Source organism: Callospermophilus lateralis, chromosome 4 (assembly GCF_048772815.1).
Source record: "Callospermophilus lateralis isolate mCalLat2 chromosome 4, mCalLat2.hap1, whole genome shotgun sequence".
Lineage (NCBI taxonomy): Eukaryota > Metazoa > Chordata > Mammalia > Rodentia > Sciuridae > Callospermophilus > Callospermophilus lateralis.
This window is the reverse complement of record NC_135308.1, coordinates 26,221,285-26,241,519: the sequence shown is the minus strand read 5'-3', so window position 1 is coordinate 26,241,519 and position 20,235 is coordinate 26,221,285. Positions and strand designations below refer to the sequence as shown.

Genomic DNA, 20,235 nt, shown 5'->3' with positions numbered 1-20,235 from the left:
TCAACTCAAAATACCTTATAGACAGTATCTATAAAGCGCAAGTCATTCTTTGCTATCAGCTCTACGTTGGATTCCATCAGAAGTTCTGTTACATAAGGTGAGTATGAAGTAAGAGAATAGCTGATGATGGGCAAAGAAGCTGCTGTGTCTCCCTTTACCAAACTGTTAGAAGAAAAAAAGGAAACAGATTTTAATGAGCATAATTCTGAAAGCGCAATGATTAAGGTAGAATTAAAAATCTTGTAAATAATTTGTGACTTAAAACTAGAGTCATGATACAATTAGGTCTTACATGACCCTCCAGATTCTATCTCCCATTCTAAACCACTCTAGCATGAAACACTGTTATTCATGGTTCATCTACTTAAAAACTTACTTTAGCTCTTTAGCACCAACAGTCTATTTGCTATAGTATTTTGTGGGGAGGCACTCTGAATGATTTGTGTCTTCCATCCCGGAGCAGAGAGGCATTAACATCTTGTAATGACCTGGACATTGCCCCCGGTCCAGGAAGTTAAGGGCATGTCTTCAGACACAGGCATGTTGCTCCATGGCCCCTTGGATCAAATTACACTCACCTGTCCTTTGTAACCCTGACCCTTCTGAACTTTTCTGGATGGAACTTTCTAAGCATAAGGGTCCCTGCAATAAAAGCCCACTATTGAATGTGCTCGCTCTCTCTCGCCAGCCTTGCATGACTTTTTATTGCTCTCCTATTTGAGGAGCCTGAGGCTGAGAATGGAGAAGCCATCCTGAAGCTTGTTTAAAGGTAAAGTGTGTATCTATGCTTTATTTAGTGTACCTGGGAATTCACACCAGTGACCTTAAGTTCAGCTGCCTTCGTGGGTTGGGGGCAGCGGTATTTATTGATTTACCAGAGCTTAGTCTTACCAGATTGACTTCATTTTCTAACACTTCACAGTAGTCAACAACACATGGTGGTTTTGCAAACACTTGTTACATTACCTTATTTGTTTTCTACACAAACTTACAAAAGTAAATATTATGAATTATAAGTTACAGATAAGGAAAAAAGGACTAGAAAGAGTATACGCTATAATTAGGCAAGTTGTTTACAACATTCCACTTTTTGCTCAGTTGTAATCTATACCTTATTAGTTTCCCACAACAAAGCACATGATTTTTCTCTTTTGTATTTCTTTTTGAGTAAAGCAATATTTTACTCAAAGAGGAAATTGCTCTGGCAACCTTCTCTATCTGAAATATAGTCCAAAAATAAAATGAAAGAAATACTGTTGAACAGCAAATCTGTTCATTTTATTCACTTTATGAACAGAAAACAGCCAAGATTACATTAAACACATCTTATGCTAACTTCAATGACTTTGGTTATTCAGCTTCTAAGGACTTAGCAGATTAGAAACAGTAAGGAAAAAAAGGATAATACAAATCAGTAGTATATCAACACAAAAAAACAGTTCATGGTAGGAAAAAATTTTTTAAATTTTACAGAAAAGGTAGAAAGAATCAAATTATGTAGGGGAGTGTTATATGTGTATTTGTATATGTGTGGTTGTGAGAAGGAAACAATCTGAGTCTCTGTGGAAGAAGCAACCTCCCTTAATAGACCCTGCCAATATCACCATGTTTGGGAACAATCTAAAAAGTATTGTTCTTAATGATGCTCATGATTCAATAAAAAAAATTAAATGTTTAAACACTGTTGCTATGGATATGAGGTATCCTCCAAAAGCTCCCCTGTTCATGCAGGTATGTTTGGAAGTGAAATGATTGTGAGAGCTGTAACCTAATCAGTCCATCCAGGCTTGAATGAACTGATTGTTAATTACAGGCAGGTAGGGCATGGCTGCAGGAGGTAAGTCACTGGGGGCATGGTCTGGAAGGGTGCATCTTCCCTGTGGCCCATTAGCCACTTCCTCTCTGCTTCCTGAACACCTCTATGAGCTGAGCAGCTTTCCTCTGTTGAACCCTTCTATCATCTGCTTTGCCTTGCGCCAAGCACAGTGAATTCAGCCCACCACTGAGCTATAATAACATGAGCCAAAATTAAGTTTTTCTCCTTTAAGTTGTTCTTGTCAAGTATTTTTGTCACAGCAATAAAAAGCTAACTAAAACTACTGTAGAAAGAACACAGGTCAGTATTGGTATATTTTCAATTATTCCTACCTAAAATGTCTTAAAATGATGCTCAAAAATAATAAGAAAAAAACCTGTGTACTCAAACTGGTTAAGTCTTTACAAATTCTAGATATTTGAGATTTTCTTATTTTCAGAAGCCAAGATGACTGCTAAAACTATGGATTACATCTGTTTCATACCTTTGTTTCTTACAAAGGAATAGTAATTAAACTTTCTCCTTATTCTCACTATCCTTTTTATTTACAGCCTTCTCTTGGGATTAGTCCTCCCTAGTGTATAATTAGAATATCCATTCTCCTATGTAAAGCCCATTACTTGAGGATTCTACTTAGTCATTAGTTTAATTCCACTATTTGAATATATACCTAATCTGGACTTGTCCCTTGATACTCTTCCACTCAATAAATGTCTATCAACTAACCAACTCCTAATATATGCCAGGTACAATTCTAAATGTAGAGTTTTTGTAATGAACAAAACAAAAATCTCAGACTTCAGCTTCCATTCTACTGGGAGAAATATTTAATCAATCAATCAACCAATGATAATAGGTAAGAATATGTGCTATGAAAAAAACAGATGAATTAAAGGAGAATGTATGTTGCTATATTCTACAAAAAAAAGCAGCAATCTCTCTGCTTATTTTGAATATATTAAAAAATAAGAAATATGATTCAACTGAATGAGTAGTAGATTATAACTAATAAAATCAGTTTGTCATATTTCTATAAATTTAAAAGTTATAGAGAAATAATACTTTATACTAGTGTATAATGCACTTATATAAATAGTATCTTAATTCTCTTGGGTTGGAATTTCTCACTAATCAATACTTATATACAAACTTCTAAAATGTCGTTTCTCAAATATTTTAAATATTTCAAAGGAAATTTAAATAGGATAAAATCTTTGTTTTTATTTAGGTATTCCCTCTAAATTATTAGCAAAATAATACAAATAAGTTTGATATTATAACTTACCCTACACAGTCCACTTCTTCAGGATAATTTAGCAAGCGAAGCACTTGTTCTAGGTTCCGTAAGCTTCTTTTTAAGTCACCTGTTGCCATTATTTAACATTAGATTCAGCTCCAACTCTTGAAATAATCTAATTTATCACATAAAGATAAAAATCCAAGAAAGAGTGGTTAAGTCAGTTTACGTTTTGAAATTTCTCTATTCTTCCTTGTTCAACTCTCTCATGGGCACTTGCTATGTTGATTTTATCCCAGCTCTATTTCTGCTATTATCTTTCCTACTTGTCAAGTACTTACTGACTTGTATCTACTATAAATTCTAGAATGTATAGTGAGCTTCTTTCCTACCACCCATTATCGTTCCCTTGCAAAAAAGTTTGCTTTATGTTCATGTTCTTACAACGGATTTCAGATGACATTCTCCCAAATATTTTTGCTTTGAACAATAAAGTAGAATTTGGAAAGACACAGCAAGTTAAAATGGCCTCTATCAGTGCCTATTTTAGATACTTACATAAGATTTACATGATGCAATCAGTAAAAAATGAAGACACAGAAATCTGGCAGAGACATAGTCATTATTCTTAAGGCTCTGACCTCACACAGTTGCCAATCAGATGCTTTCTTTATAAATAAATATAGATGAACAAAATCCATTAAATAAATAAATAAATAAATAAGTTCAAGGTCCACCTACATAAGACAGATTAAAAGAATATAGCTTCATTTCCATTTTCTAAACACCACTAAGATAAAAGTAAATAACTAAAAATTATATATACCCTCCAGGATAAAGACAACTGGAGGAGATTTAATGTGATAAAATAATAATCAACAAAATTATGGAAAATGGAAAGCAAATGGATGAGTGACAGCCAACCTAGCAGAGCAGAGAAAGAGCAATTTAGGAAACAACAGAAACTACATAGGTTCACAAATAAGGGGCACCAGATACTTCTGAAAGGTACACAAGTAAGGCCAAGAGAATGAAGTATAAGAAAAATTATTTGAAAGTCCATATAAGGTGTGTCTAAACCCTAGATGTTTACTTTTCCTATCCCCTCTGGTCTTACACCTCCAATAACTTGTTTGGCTAGGTAACTACTTCTCTCTTTTTCTGGAAAAACAAAATAAATTTACATTCTGAGGAAAATGAAACAAAGAGATACCAAACTGGGAAACATCAGGCAAGGCAAAAATATAGAATAAATGCTAGAAGGAAGAAAGATTAAAGAAAAAAATCAAATAGTACAATTTATTCCTACACCTCAGCTTCAAGATAGCTATTAGCTAAACATATCCTTGATGACAGCAAACTGGCAAGTTCTACTCTAGAGAAAGTAGATACACCTAGAGAAAAATATCTTAACATTGCTGACATTTGAGGGATATATCTACTAAAATGGCCAGGATCACAAACAATAAACCTACAGCAAAACTATCCCATTCATAGGCCCTAGTCAAGCACCTCTTTGTAGAGATTCATGTTTAAAACTGAATATATACCCAAAGATCAATAACTATTAGAAGAAAGCCTTCAGCATGTAGGCAGAGATCAATATGAAATAAATTTTTAAATGTGGTAGATACAGAATTAATGCAGAAAATAAAAGAAAATTTTAAAATGATGTGGGGTTACATCCCAATAAACTTACTGTAAGTTGACTTATGATGTGGGGTTACATCCCAATAAACCTACTGTAAGTTGAAAAGAGTGATAAGTCAAAAATGCAGGCTGGGATATAGCTTAGTGATAGAGTATTTGCCTAGTGTGTCTACGGTCGTAGGACTTTGATTTTCAGTGCAATTCTCAGCACTGAAAATGAAAGAAAACAAGAAAAAAAAAAGGAAAAGAAAGAAAATGCATTTATTATTCTCATTAAACACACTATAAAGTTGAAAAATTTAAGTAGGACCTTTCATTGTAAGCTAGGGGCCATCCATATTCTCAATAAGATTAGAAAGAATATTAACACTGAATTGGTGGGGGTTGGGGTTGGGGCTCAATGGTGTAGTGCTCTCTTAGCATATGAAGGGCACTGGGTTTGATCCTCAGCACCACATAAAAATGAATAAATAAAATAAATGTATTGTGTCCAACTACAACTAAAAAATATTTTAAAAAACTGAATAGAAGGCTTAAAAAAGAATGAAAAAGTTTATCATAATTTAAAAATGAGTCAGAGTTTGTCAGAGTGAATTAAAAATAAACAAGATCCAACTATATGCTTTCTGTAAGAAGAACATTTTAAAAGAGACACATATAGATTAAAAGCAAATGGATAGAGAAAAAAAACATGGTAAGACTCATCAAAAAAGTGCGAATAACTATATTAAGTTCAGACATAGCATATTTTACAATATGAAAAGGTATCAGTGATAAAGAGGGACATTACATAATGATAAAATCAAACTCCAAGAAAATATAATAATCCTTAACATATATGCACCTGACAAAAGAACATCAAAATATGTGAGAACTGCGAGGAGAAACAGATAAATTCACTATTTTAACTGGAGACTTCTGACACCCTTCTATAATAAATGTCCAGATCTAACAGACAGAAGATGAGTAAGGACTTACGACACCATCAATTAACTGGATATAACAGATATCTAAAAACGACTTCACCCAACATTGCAGAGTACACACTCATAAGAACACATAGAACATTCACTAAAGTAGACTCATGATAGACCATAAAACACTGTAGCAAACTTAGAAGAATAGAAATCATACAATGTCTGCTTTTACACTATAATGAAATTTAACTAAAAATCAAAAACAATTTAAAATAATAGCAAAAATAAAAATTTCAATAAAAATTAGAAGATAAGTTTGAAAAATAAATATATTATACAAAGGATGAAAAGATACAAACATGGAAAAGTATAAGAAAACCAGGGGATCAAACCAAAAGGTCTGACATCTAATGAATGGAAATTCCAGAAAGTCATCAGAGACACTGAGGGAAGAAGGTGTGAAATAATACAAAAACACCTCTTAGACCTAAATGTCATTATTTTCTAGACTGAAAGAGTCATTGAGTGATCAACATAAGTGAAATAAAACTCAGGCCAAGATATATCAGTGTGATGTATCTCATAAGAGAAAAGCAGTAGTTCTAAAAACATCCAAAGAAAAATAAATATATCACATATGAAGAGAATCAAAAGGAATCTCTATACAGACCTTATATGTTTTACAAAATTTAGTTTAGAAGGATCATGGATCTTAATGTATAATGTAAAAGTATAAAACTTTAAGAGGAAATATAGTAGAAAACTAATATGACCTTGAGTTTAGCAATGAGTTTTAGATAATATCAATTTATAATCCATAAAACCAAAAATTGGTAAGCTAAGTTTCATTAAAATTAAAACTTCTGTTCTATGGAAGATATTGTTAAGAGAACAAAAAGAGGTCATGGTGTTACAAAACACATATTGGGTAAAGACTTGTTTCCAAAATATCCAAAGGACTCAAATTGAAGAGCATAAAGCCAACAACTCAATTAAAAACTGGGCAAAAGATCTGAATAGAGAATTCACCAAAGAGACATACAGGTGGCATACAAGCTTATAAGATATTCTCGCCCTGCATAAAAGTCAACTCAAAATGGTATAACACCAGAAGGTTTATAACTGTTAGAAAAGAAAACAAGAGAAATAATTCAATAGGAAGTACAGGAAACAACTTCCTAAATAAGACTCCTAGAGCTCAGGAAATAAAAGTAAGAATCAATAAATGGGATGGCATCAAATTAAAAAGCTTCTGTACAACAAAGGAAAAATCAGCATAAAGACACACAGCCTGCAATGGGTGAAAATCTTTGCCAGTTATTCTACTGAAAGATGATTAATATCCAAAAACATAAAGAACTAAAAAAGACTAAAAAAAATTAAATAAATGGACAAATGAACTAACATACACTTCTCAAAGGAATAAATAAAAAAAATTATATAACAATTATATTATAATATGTTCAACATGTTTAGCCATCAGGGAAGTGCAAATCATAACTATACTGAGATTCTATCTCATCACAGTCAAAATGGCAACAATCATCAAGAATGTGAACAATAAATGCTGGTGAGGATGCTGGGGAAAAGGAATTCTTACATAGTCTGGAATGTAAATTAGTACAGCTACTATGGAAATTAGTATGGAGATTGCTCAAAAAACTAAAACTAGAACTATCATATGATTCAACAATACTGCTCCTCAGTATTTATCCAAGATAATTTAAGTCAGGGCTGGGGACTTGCCTTGTATGTAAGAGGGTCTAGATTCAACCCCAAGCTCAGAAAAACAAAGCAAAACAATATGAAACAGTAATACCTGTGCCCAGAAGAATTAAAATCAGTATGCTTAGGGATACCTGCATACTCATGTTTATTACAGCACAATTCACAATAGCCAAATTGAAACTGACCTAGATGTCTGTCAACAGATGAATGGATAAAGAAAATAAAGTATGTATACACACACACACACACACACACAAAATGGAGTTTTACTCAGTAATAAAGAATGAAATTAATTATTTTATTTGCAGGAAAATGAGAACTGGAGGACATCGTGTTAAGCAAAATAAACCAGACACAGAAAGACAAGTATCATATACTTTCTCTTGTATATAAAAGCTAAAGGGGAAATTAAAAAAAAAAAAAAAAAAGAATGTCATGAAAGTAGAAGCAAACCATCAGAGGAAGGGACAAAGGTAGGGAAATTACTAGAGAGTAATACTGGTCAAATTATGTGTTATATGCATGTAGAAAGAGGATACAAGAAAACTCACTATTCTGTATAATTCACATGTACCAATAAAAAAATTTTAAAAATTTTTATAAAATATTTAAATAGATGCTCAACATATCATCAGGTAATTGCAAATTTAAAAATAAAACAATGAGATATGTGTTAATCAGCTTTTCTCTGCTATGACCAAAATACCTGAGAAGAACAACTTAGAGGAGGAAAAATTTACTTGAGGCTCAGGATTTCAGAAATGTCAGTCCATAGTTGACAGACCTCATTGCTCTGGGCTCCCAAGTTGAGGCAGAACATCATGGTCAAAGGTTCTGGCAGAGGAAAGCTATTCACTTCATGGCAACCAGGAGGCAGAAAGAGAAGGGGGAATGGGTTACAAGGAAGACAAACCCTTCTAGGACACGCCCCAGTGACCTACTTCCTCTAGTGACCTCCACTCCCTAGAGTTACCACTCTGTTAGTCCATTCAAACTAGAATGGATTGATTTGGTCACAGCTCTTATAATCTAATATAATCAACTCTGACTATTCCTGCATTAATCCAGGAACTTTTGGAGGACATGTCATATCCAAACCATAACAAGATACTACTGCACACCTATTAGAATTGCTAGAATCCAAAAACAAAACACAACAAAAATAAGCCTATTGATAACCAAATGTATTTGAGGATATGAAGAAACAAAACTCTATTGCTAGTGAGAATTCAAAGTAGTATAGACATTTTGGGAGATGGTTTGGCAGTTTCTTACACAACTAATCATAGTCTTACCACACATTCGGCAATTATAGTACTCATTTATCCACTAACTTAACAAAAATTTATGTATGAATAAAATCCTACATAATCAGTGTGTACAACAATTCTATTCATAATCACTCAAAAGTGAAAGCAACCGAGACAACCTGAGGCGTATTACAGTAATGTATATCCACACAATGGAATATTATTTAACAATAAAAAGAAATGACTTTTCAAGCTACAAAAGGACATAGATAGATCTTAATTCATATTTCTAAGCAAAAGCAAGTCCAAAAAGGCTACTAGACAATTTCAAAGAGAAGACATTCTGTAAATAGTAAAACTATAGAGACAATAAAAAAACACAAAGGTCAATAGTTGCCAAAGATTCAGAGGGAGAAGAGTAAGATATATAGGTGAAATATAGGGTATTAATTTAGAGAGATAATCTACTCGTTGTGATATCTTATAGATAGATAAATGACATTATGCCTTCATCAAGATCCATGAAATTCTGCAGTCCAAAGAGTGAATGCTAATGGATGCAAAAATTTTAAAAATAATTTAGGAAACTGCACAGGATCGAGTGTAGACTGTGAAAGGGTAATCGAATTACATTACCAATGTATGAAACAACTGCATTAAAGGGGATGGGTGAAAACTGAATAGAGTCTGTGACATTAAAGGCAAAAACAACAACACATAAACACTGCACTCTGGTTCATAAAGTTTTTGCCTACATGCATATGAGATAAAAATTCTGATACTCTTAAAGAGATATATTGAAGTTTAAAATTAGGTATATTGATGATTGCATAATGGGAACCAGGTTTAAGAGGAATTTTACAGGTAAGTGGAGTACACTAGAATTAGCTCTATGTGTTAACTGATTATAGTTAGAAAAATCAGTATCAACATGTTTACCGTAATATTGATACCAATCATTTCAAATAGAAAGATTTATTGATATGTGCACACACCTGGAACAATCTTAAGCCAAAACCCCAAATCCAAAACACTCCCCAAACCTGAAGCTTTTTGATCATCATGTCTATATGCAAAAAGTTTCAGATTCTCATCATTTCAAATCACAGATTTTTTGATTAGAGATGCTTGACCAATACCCTATGCAAATACTCCAAAATCTGAAAAACTCCAAAATTTAAAACACTATGATCCTCGAACATTTTGGATAAGAGATATTTAACCTGTGTAGTGCTCAATATATACACATATATTTTGTTTCTCTGTCAAGTGAAAGTTTCTGAAAGTAACATCCTTCAGCAACAAGCATAGCAATCCTATGGCAAACTAGCATCTAGATCTTGATGTCTACAATACAAGAAATCAGGGCTCCTTGAAGAAATGTTCAATTCTAGGACTGGGGTAGGAAATATAGAAGATGAACTGAAGCATTATGTAGTTTTCAGGAAAAACAAAAACACTCTACAAAGAAAATTTTGAAGGGTTATGTCAAAGGGACATAGGAGCCAAAAAAGAGTTCCTAATGGTTACAAACTGAAATAACTGGAGCACCAAAATTCATAACTATTGAATTATAACCCAAGTACAAGACAAAATACAATCAATATAACCCAAACATGAAAGAAATAAAGAAAATCTTATACTGAACAATAGGTATATGAAAATATCCAACATTTATAATTCTTAGAACATTAGTAATTGAGGGGAATTGCCTACATTTGATTAAGGATATCTACCAAAAAAAAAAAAAAAAAATCTACTGCAGCTGGGTGCTGTGATTCATGTTTGTAATCCTAGTGACCTGGGTGGCTGAGGCAGGAGGATGGCAAGTCTCAGGAGGACGGCAAGTCTCAGAATTTTAGCAAGACCCTTAGCAACTTGGTGAGATCCTGTGTCAAAAAATAAAAAAGGTCTGAGGATGTAGCTTAGTGGTAGAGCACCACTGAGTTCAATCTCCAGTACAAAAAAAAAAAAAAAAAAGAGGTGGGGTGAGGTGTGGGGAGATCTACTACAAACATCGTATTCAATGATGAAATACCAAGTTTTCTTCCGAGATTGGGTAGAGGCAAGCATATTTACTGTCATCACTTTTTTCCAACATTAAACTGGAACTCCTAGATAGTACAAAAATATAAGAAGGAAAAAATATTAAAAAGTAAGAAATAAAAATGTCATTATTGTTTGACATCACACTGAATAAACTGCATGTGAAAAAATCCAAAAGAAATAATAAGTAAATTTAGCAAGTTTGCTGAATACTGGGCCAATACACAAAACTCAATTGCATGTCTCTGTATCCCTCAAATAATAGAAAATGTTTTTAAATGACATCTATCAATAATTCACTATAGCCTCAATAAATATCAAACATGAATAAATCTGGAAAAGATGGGTAAGATCTCAAAACAAAACTATAAAACTTTATTGACATGCATTGAAGAAGATCTAGAGAAGAGGCAACATTTTGATCAAAGATTGACTCAATAGATTATTGATACATAAATTCAATGCATCCCTGTTAATGTTCAGATGTGGTGTTCCCCCAAAAGCTCACATTCGAGACAATATAAGCTTTGGAAGAGAAATGATTGGGCCATGGCCTAAACCTAATCAGTGAATTAATCCCTGATGGAATTAACTGAGTGGTAACTGGAGGCAGGTGGGGTGTGGCTGGAAGAAGTGATTCATTGGGGGCTTGGCTATGGGGTATATATTTTTATCTGGCAAGGGGAGTCTCTCCCTGCTTTCTGATTGCCATGTGAGTTGCCTCCCTTTGCCACACTTGTCTACCATGATGTTCAGCCTCACCTGAAGCCCAAAGGAATGGAGCCAGCCTTCTATGGACTAAGACCTCTGAAACCATGAGCCCTCAAATAAACTTTTCCTCCTAAAATTGTTCTGGTCAGATCCTTTAGTCACAAAAGCAAAAAATCTGACTAAAACAATCCTTTCCTACTACCACTAAACAAACAAACACACACACACACACAAAACAGGTTTTTGAGGGTGGAAATTGACAAGCTGACTAAAATTTATACAGAAATGCAAAAGCTAAAGGATAACTAAGAAATCTGGAAGATCAAAATTGGAAGACTTAAATCATTCATTATGAATATGTTTTATGAAATTAAATTTGGAATTCATGAAAAGATGTACAAACAGAACAATGACACAAAACCAAGTCCAAAACCAGCATATATATTCAAAATAGTGACAATAGTGAGTAGCAGTGAAAAAACTATAGTCTTTTCCAATGGTAATACATCAACTAAATATCCACATAAATCTTGAAATCTATATTACAACCTTCACAAAGGGTTTATTGAAGATCTAACTTCAATAAAATACAATCAATATAATCCAAACTTGAAAGAAATAAAGAAAATCTTATAATGAACAATATACAAAGGCCAAACAACCAGGCTTTGTGAAGATCACAGAGGAGAATATTTTCAGGATCTCAGGAAGAGAAAGATGTCTTATGACTGATAAAATGAACCACATTAAAATTAGTAATTTCTGCTCATCAAAAGATACTCTGAAAGGTCATTGAATGGACGATGATGCTGGCAATACATATAACCAACAAAAATAATCTTATGTAAAACATGTAAAAAAAATCTACAAAACAATAAGGGGAGAAAAAAAGATGCTCAATAGAAAAATGGGCAAGAGATCACAGCAAAAACTATAAGACCTAACATGTAAAAAGATACTCAATCTCATTAATCCTTAGGAAATTATGAAGTAAATCCAAAATATGAATCGGTAGTGCATGTGAAACTCTTAACACAATGATGTGAAAAAAGTAAATCAGTACAATTACTTTGTAAAATTTATTGTTGATATCTTCTAAAGCTGATGTATATAGGGATCTATGAAAGAGAAGTGACTCTGAAAAATGAACATAACAGAAACACCCAAACATACACACAAGCATGATCTTTGAGATTTTTTATAAAAGACCATTTTTTAAAAAATCCCCTCTCCCAAAATAATACCATGAAACTTATTTCTAAATTACTCATTTTACTGAATGGACTACAAAATTCCCAAAGGAGGTTGTTTCCAAAGGAGGTTCATAAAATAAACACATAGACAATTTGTTAAGAACTTTTGCATGATGGAGATAAACAGGTTTTGAATCATAAATTTAATCAATGAGGCAAAATTCAAAAACATATTTAAAAATATCTATAACTATTCATTGACACTTCATAAAAGGAAAATAATACATAACAATACCTTGAGTAATGAATCTTCTGAGAATGAAGCTCCTTTAAAATGAAGTCATTGACATTAAAAACAAAACAAAACAGAATAATTCATAAATTGGGTGAAGTAGTTGGTGTGATCTTTTCCCCCCTAGTCTGTATTTCAATAGCAATCAGAATATAAATCATTCTCTTACACACCTTGTCTGAATCTATACATAAAGAGGTATTAAGGCTACCAATTTGCAAAATCCTAAATTTAGTAAGCTTTCTATGTTAAGACCCTTGCCACCCATTTCTGTAGCCATTTCTCCAGGGTAGAGCAACTATTCCCTCTCTTGAGGAAAACTACTGTCCTATTTTTAGCCTGTTCTCCTTTATCAACATGGTGAAGAATAGGTTCTTGAATAAATGTTTACCATTCTTCCATGATCACTTCAGTCACTATTTTCAGCCACTCAATTATACCACCTAAACAAATTAACATTTGTAGGCAAAGGGAATTTGGGTTATAGTCAAATGGGAAATAACCAATCTCAAAATCAAATTATACAAAATACTGGTCAAGAAGGTAAGCTTTAGCTAACATCTTATAGGAGGCATGGGTGTAGATGGACATACGGAAACAGTTTTCCCAAGATCAGCCTTTATTTAGCTGAGAAAAAATGAAATGGAAACTAATCTGGTTGTAACTGCCAAAAAAAAAAAAATTCTTGGATTCTGCCACTGAACAATTTCATATGTCTGAAACTCTTTCAGGTTCCAGACCTATCTAACTTCGTAAAATTCTTCTCAGGTACTTTCTTACTGAAAGACATTCTCTAACTTTAATGTAAAAGGTATCTCTCCCACAGATTTCGTTTAGTCCCTCCAAATGTATATCTCATCATCCCAGTACATGCAATTTTGTGGTATCTTTCCTTTTTCTGAAGTCCTGAAACACATTTCCATGACTCTTACATTATTTCTACCTCTGGTAATGGAATTTCTGACAACAAAGTATGTCCCTGGAACACATCCTCTTCAGTACCAGTAGAATACATATTTTGAAGAAGAGTAAGATACAAGTACAGCTTGGATCTGTAGGTGAAGGAGATAAGTGATAAGACAGAATAGTAAAAATGAAGAAATTTTAAAAAATTGAGTATTACAGAAAAAATTTACAGCTCCTGCTGTACATTTCCCTGAAGGGCTTTGCTAAAAAAAAGGGGGGGGGGGGAGGAGAAAACACTAAAATTAAGATATTGAAAGAAGCTGATCTATTACTTATGCATATTTTAACAGAGTACTTTTGGAAACGAAAATTAATTTTTTGCTTTAAAAAATGTGATTAACGTTTTCACCTGTTTACCCTTGTCAAAGAAAATTCAAAGGAGGCAATACTCAGCTTGTAGCACAGATTCAGTCATTAAGGTCTCAATATTGCTGGCTAGCTTCCCCTAGAGTTCTGTCTACAAGTCAAATTTGTCCGAGTGAATTGATGAGAAAGGGATAAAACAATATATATTATTAAGTAAAATATTTAGGATTTTTAATGTAGCTCAATCACCTAGCAGTTTAAGATCATTAAAATGATGCCTCCCAATGGGATGTCACAGGACTCAAAGTGATTTTTGTTAGAATCAAACAACTAAATTGTATAAATTAGTGTGGATGGTTAAAGAGTTTGTGGCATAGATTCAACGATTTATATTATCTAAAAACCATGCGTCAAAAACAAGAGGAATAAAGATGAGAAAAAATTATATTTGTGTAAATTTCCACAAAAGATATTAAGGAAATACTGTTCTAAGTGATATGGAGAAAAGTTTGAGGAAGGGAAAGCATTGAGGAAACTGGGGGAAAAGGGAATAACTGTGTAAAGGTTTGCGAATACTTCTGGAAAAATATTCTACGACACCCCAATTACAGAATATAAAAAAAGAATTAAAATTCAAGACAGTTCTTTTTATAGTGAGAGGAAAATCTGTAATTCTTAAGATGGAGAAATATTTTAAACACCTGGAAAACGCAAGCAAGGAAAAACCAATTACTTTCAACTCTTCCTTCCCATCAGTATTTTAGAGGAGCCCGATGCATCCTCAGCTCAGAGTATCCACTAGGAATCCATCCGTTACACTGATCTCAAGACTGTAACTTCTCTATCCCAAGCCACAGTTTAAATCTGATTAAGCAGCTACGATATTTTCTACCTCGTCGCTATTAAAAGCATACACCAGGCGGGTATACAGGCAAGGCACATTCGGGATTCCCCTTCCGTAATTTAAGTTAAAAGGGTGAAGAGACAGACCTGCTCTTTCGCCTCCACCCGGGGTCTCGGTGAGGAAAGCAGAGAGAGGCGACCTCTGTCCAAACTAGTGCGCAGCCCCGCAGGCTCCCCGGGGCTCATCCGGCAGCCCCCGAGCAAAGAAGACCTCTAGTCCAGCACGACAAGAAGGGGAGAAAGGGCATCTGTAACCGGAGCCCATCACTGGAACTAGTCTCCAGCAGGTACTCCCTCAAGGCCAGAGCTGGAGCCCCAGCGCGCTTCTCGCGCCGACCGTTTGTGTTGGAAGAACGAGTTCGAGCCCGCCGCGCACCGCGGCAAGATCTTCAAAGCGGCGGGCTCTTTGGCGCTCTAGGATTCCTCGCTGCAGATTCCATGGTCCGTTCGTCCAGATTCTGAGGTGACTTGACTCTGTAGAAGGCCTCCTCAACGGCCGGTGCGATACTAAGTTGCAGATTATTAATCAGTATAATTTAAAAGGACAGAATAGCTCGGACTAAGAAGCGAGAAACAAGGAATCTGCAGCGAATCGTAAACAACGGGAATTAAAATGCTTCTTCTTTAAGGGTCAGAACCCGAACGTCACTTCCGGCAACAATAGGAAACGTCAAAACTGGGACAGTCCGCAGCTCTGGCTCCTGCATCTTGAGGTGTTCCGTGTTCATACGGGTGTAGGGCTGTTTCTGATACTCTCGCCACCGTCATCTTCACCGGCGTGAACTAGTAAAGTTTGGACACACTTCTCCATGGCCTGGGCATCAGTTCCTGGCTGAGCCATTTTCTTTTTGGCATAAAGCCCCCGCCCAGAGGCCGACTCGTCGCGGCGGCGGTGGAGATCGCAGGTTGCTCAGGTACTAGCGTCAGCCTAGATATTTTATATCTATTTATCTCTTTTGCCTGTTTACCCTCACTTTTCTTCACGGAAATAAAGACAGCCAGTGCTTGCCAGTTGGCAGAAATTGGCCGATCTGTAAGAGTTTACGACCAATGACAGTGTAACGTATCTTGAGTGACAGCAGTGATGGCTTATTAAAGTGAAGAATCAGTGCCATGAGGCGGGAATGGGCGTTCCTTCTGTTTCTAGGCCATTGGGGTATAGGTCAGCTTGGGACTCCAGTTGGTGACCCAGCCTCATTTCGAAATAAAACCGAGAAACAGCAAGGGTTACTTTATTTAAGCCCAAGTGTTGCTTTTAGGTGTTATTTGGGTGCCTTACCACATTTTTTGGTTCTTTTATGAATGCAATTACAGTTGACGTTACAACAAGCAAATTTTGGTATAAAATTTGTTAAGGTTTTAATTCGTCTTTTTTTGTTTTGTTGTAACTGGGCTTTAGTCTCTCACATGATGCATAATAAATATTATTAATTGGACAAAATTACACAAAAGAATCCCAATTCTCTGTCATTTGACTTTTTTGGTTTTATTTTAGGTTCTGTGTGTCTAATAATTGAGTCTACTTGTTTTACAACTATAGTTTTTAAGGATTCTAGGTGTTTCTCCCTGGGTTAATTAATCATGACCTTTTATTGCAAGTGAAGCCAATTTGTTTTCCATCTCAGCATTTCTTCCTCTTCTTTTAATGTTTGGAGTGTGGTAACTATATTTCTAAGATAAGAGATCACCCCTCCATAAAAATGACTTAAAAATATGTCAGGTTTCAGAATGAAGAATAAACAGATTTTGATATATTTTTCAGGTTGATTCATAAGATTTCATTTTTGTCTAGTTAACCTGACAATTTGTTTGATGAGGTACTTTGTTATCTATTGCTGAGTAACAAACTATGACCCTTATTTACCCCAGCTTAAAACAACAAACATCCATTATCTCAGTTTCTGTGCCTCAGGAATTAGGGCACAGCTTAACAGAGAGCCTCTGGCTCAGGTTGTTTTATGAGGTTCCATCAAGCTGTAATTAGGGGTTATGATCTCATCTGAAGGCTCCTCTGAGGTGAAGAAGACTCCACTTCCAAGTGCATTTATATGGATCTTGGCAAATCTAAGTTCCCCACTTCATGAAAGGCTGCCTCACATAATGTAGCAGCTGGCTTCCCCCAGGGTAAACAATAGAGAGAGCATCCAAAATAGAAGGTTGTGGTCTTTTATAACCTAATCTCAGAAGTGATATTGCGTCACTATTGCCATTTTGATTTGTTAGGAGTGAGCCATTAAGTATGACCCAAAATGGAGAGGGAAGGGATTACACAAGTACATGAATCCCTAAGACAGGGATCACTGGGTGCCCTTTTAGACACTACCTAACATAGATACCCTGGCTGGTAACTTTCAGGAATTAACAGATTAGAATAACTGAGCAAAAAATGTGTCCAAGGGCTGAGGATGTGGCTCAAGCGGTAGCACGCTGGTCTGGCATGCCTGCGGCCTGGGTTCAATCCTCAGCACCACATGCAGACAAAGATGTTGTGTCCGTCAAATACTAAAGAATAGATATTAAAATTCTCTCTCTCTCTCCCTCTCTCTCACTCTTTCTTTAAAAAAAAATGTGTCCAAGAGAAATGCAGTCTGACAAGGAAAATTTAGATTGTAAAGAAATAAACAAAGTTGTACTAATATTATCTCTCTTGGAAAAAGTTTTTATCTTTTTTCATACTAATTATCTAAAGAGGCATACTTTATATTTCTCTTGGAATACTTTGAGACATGATATGTTTGAGAGGATCTTTGTGTTTAGGGTCTACATAAGCAGAGCATATACCTACAGGAGATTGTGTGTTTCTTACCCACTGCCCTTTTTGTATGGTTGAAATTGGCTCAAAATAAACATGAGCAAAGATGGCTTTTAAGGTCGTAAGGGATCAGGAAGGGGCTAGGAATAAATATAGAGAGAATGTTGATCACTGATGGTCTTTGTATTGGGAGAGGTTTGTCTTAGAAATTTATTTCGGCCAGGTATGGTGGCTCATGCCTTTAATGCTAGCTAATTCAGAGGCTGAGGCAGGAGGATTACAATTTAGGGAGACTGTTTAAAAAAATGAAAAGAGCTGTGGATAGAGTTTAATGCTAGAACTCTTTGCCAGCATGAGTGAGACCCTGTGTTCAATCCCTAGAACCCCCCTCCAAAAAAAAAAAAAAGAAAATGCATTTTGGATGTTTTAAGTGTCTTTAGGTGGCAGGTATCAACCCTCTTCCTGTGTTATGGGGCTGCACATAGCATCCCAAGCACAATTTGTTAGTAAATCATATAAGTTTGTTGGAAATGAAAGATACAGGCTTCAGACTTTATTATGTCCACCTTTTGGCTATGACCCAATGTCAGATTGATTATGCTTTCTCCAGGTTTGAAGGATATTGTAAATTCTTATCTGTTAGTAAAATATTATTTTTTGTCTCTCAAACCTCATGTGCTTACCACCAATTTGAATATGGCAATTTGCAGATTATAAATTTGGCTTTTAAATCTTTGCTCTCTATCAGGTTAACATAATTTATTTATAGTAGGTTGAAGTTACTTTACAGATACAATGTTGGGTCCTCTAGATGCCTGCACAATTTTAAACAGAATCTTGAAAAAATGGTACAGTTTAAATGTTTCCATCCAAAAAAAAAAATATTTTACAGAAATAACTTCCAGGTAATCCAAAATGTTCATCATAATTTTTTAACATATGATCAGTTTAGTGAGGATCAGTTTTGTGTAATTACCTTGTTTTTTCTAGATTAAAAATATTTTCTTCATTTCACATTATATATATATATATAACATTGAATTACCTAAACATTCCTCTTTTCTTTGCTCACAATGCTTTTGAATTTTTTCAAATTTATGACTCTATAAACAACCACTCATATAAAAGTATATAATGTTTTCTACATCTATATGCAGATTTGGAAACAGAGGTTCTTCTAGTCACAATAATGCATCAAAATCATTAGCACTGAAGTATAAAAAATTTACATGTAACTCATGTTGCTTTTTCATTGGACTATTATGTAATATTTTTTAAACTTTTTAATGAATACATCTATTTATGGAAATTTGGTTCCTGTTTTGTTTTCTCTCAATGTTTTGTTTTTCTGACAAATTTCTTGACAAACATTTTATAATAAACTAAAACATCTTTTATTAACTTGAGTAAATTTATATCATATTTGGGGCAAAGTATTTTAGTTATATAGAGATAGAAAAAGATGTGGTTTTAAGTTTAGGCAGCAGATTTAGGTAGGTTAGATCTGCACTTAGTGGTTTGTGTATTCTTCAAGAATTGAATATATAGGATTTCATAAACTATTTGAATGAAGAAGACAGGCATGGTGGTACACACTTAAAATCCTAGGGATTCAGGAGGCTGAGACAGGATCACAAATTTGAGGCCTTGCTAAGTTGTATAGGTATATATGTACTGGTCTCTTTTCATATATATTCATATTCATATTTTTTCTCTCTCTCTCTCTCTCTCTCTCTCTCTCTCTCTCTCTCTCTCTCTCTTTATTTTTTAATGAAAGAACCAGATTTTAGCAAGAAAACCAAGCTTGGAGAGCCCCTATCGGCTCATACTGAGCAGTGAATCCTAGAAGTCAGGAAGACAGGGGGAAAAGAAATAGGAAGGATGAATGCTAAAGACATAAACACATACACCCATCTCTGTTACTTATTCATTTTATATATTTTTAGGGTTTTTTCTCAACATTTTATTTTTATAGGAGCATAGGATTATTTTTCCCGCTTTTCCAGTATGGTTAAAATACATATAACATAAACTTCATCCTCAATCATTTTAATTAAATACATTCATAATGTTGTGCCTACAATCATCATCCTCCAGCTTCATAATTCTTTTCATCTGGTAAAACAGAAAATCTATACACATTCAACAACCCATTCCCATCCCACCCCCAGTCCCTGGCAATTACCATTCTACTTTATATATATGTGATTTTTACTACTCTAGATACTTCATATAAGCAGGATCATTACTTGTCTTTTTATGACTGGCTTATTTCACTTGTTTTAAAATAGTATTGACATCTTAACAATATTAAGTCTTCCAATCCATGAATATGAATGTGTTTCTATTTATTTGTGACTTATTTCATTTCTTTCATTGTATCTTTCATTGAACCTTTCATTGTAAAGTTCTTTCATCTGCTTGGTTAAGTTAATTCCTAAGTATTGTATACTTTTTGTTGCTATTAT

General features: G+C 34.4%; 2 protein-coding genes across 8 annotated transcripts in view; one reads left to right on the top strand and one right to left on the bottom strand.

Moving 5' to 3' along the window:
- Positions 1–15,545, bottom strand: part of Cep44 (centrosomal protein 44) — a 35,620-nt gene extending 20,075 nt beyond the window's left edge. For 2 of the 7 annotated variants that reach the window (XM_076853670.2, XM_076853673.1), the window contains exons 1-5: positions 15,103–15,542; positions 13,773–13,892; positions 12,844–12,875; positions 3,102–3,228; positions 15–162 (exon numbers count right to left, since the gene is read on the bottom strand). In XM_076853670.2, the coding sequence (XP_076709785.1) occupies positions 15–162; positions 3,102–3,190 (237 nt within the window). In that variant the 5' untranslated portion in view covers positions 3,191–3,228; positions 12,844–12,875; positions 13,773–13,892; positions 15,103–15,542. Of the gene's footprint in view, positions 1–14; positions 163–3,101; positions 3,229–12,843; positions 12,876–13,772; positions 13,893–15,102 lie in introns of all 7 variants that reach the window. The other 5 variants (XR_013091175.1, XM_076853675.1, XM_076853674.1 and 2 more) reach the window with 5 other exon arrangements.
- The window catches only part of Fbxo8 (F-box protein 8), a 54,167-nt gene continuing 49,316 nt past the window's right edge, over positions 15,385–20,235 (top strand). The window contains exon 1 of the mRNA XM_076853676.1: positions 15,385–15,929. The gene's annotated coding sequence lies outside the window, so the exon portion shown is untranslated. The remainder of the gene's footprint in view (positions 15,930–20,235) is intronic.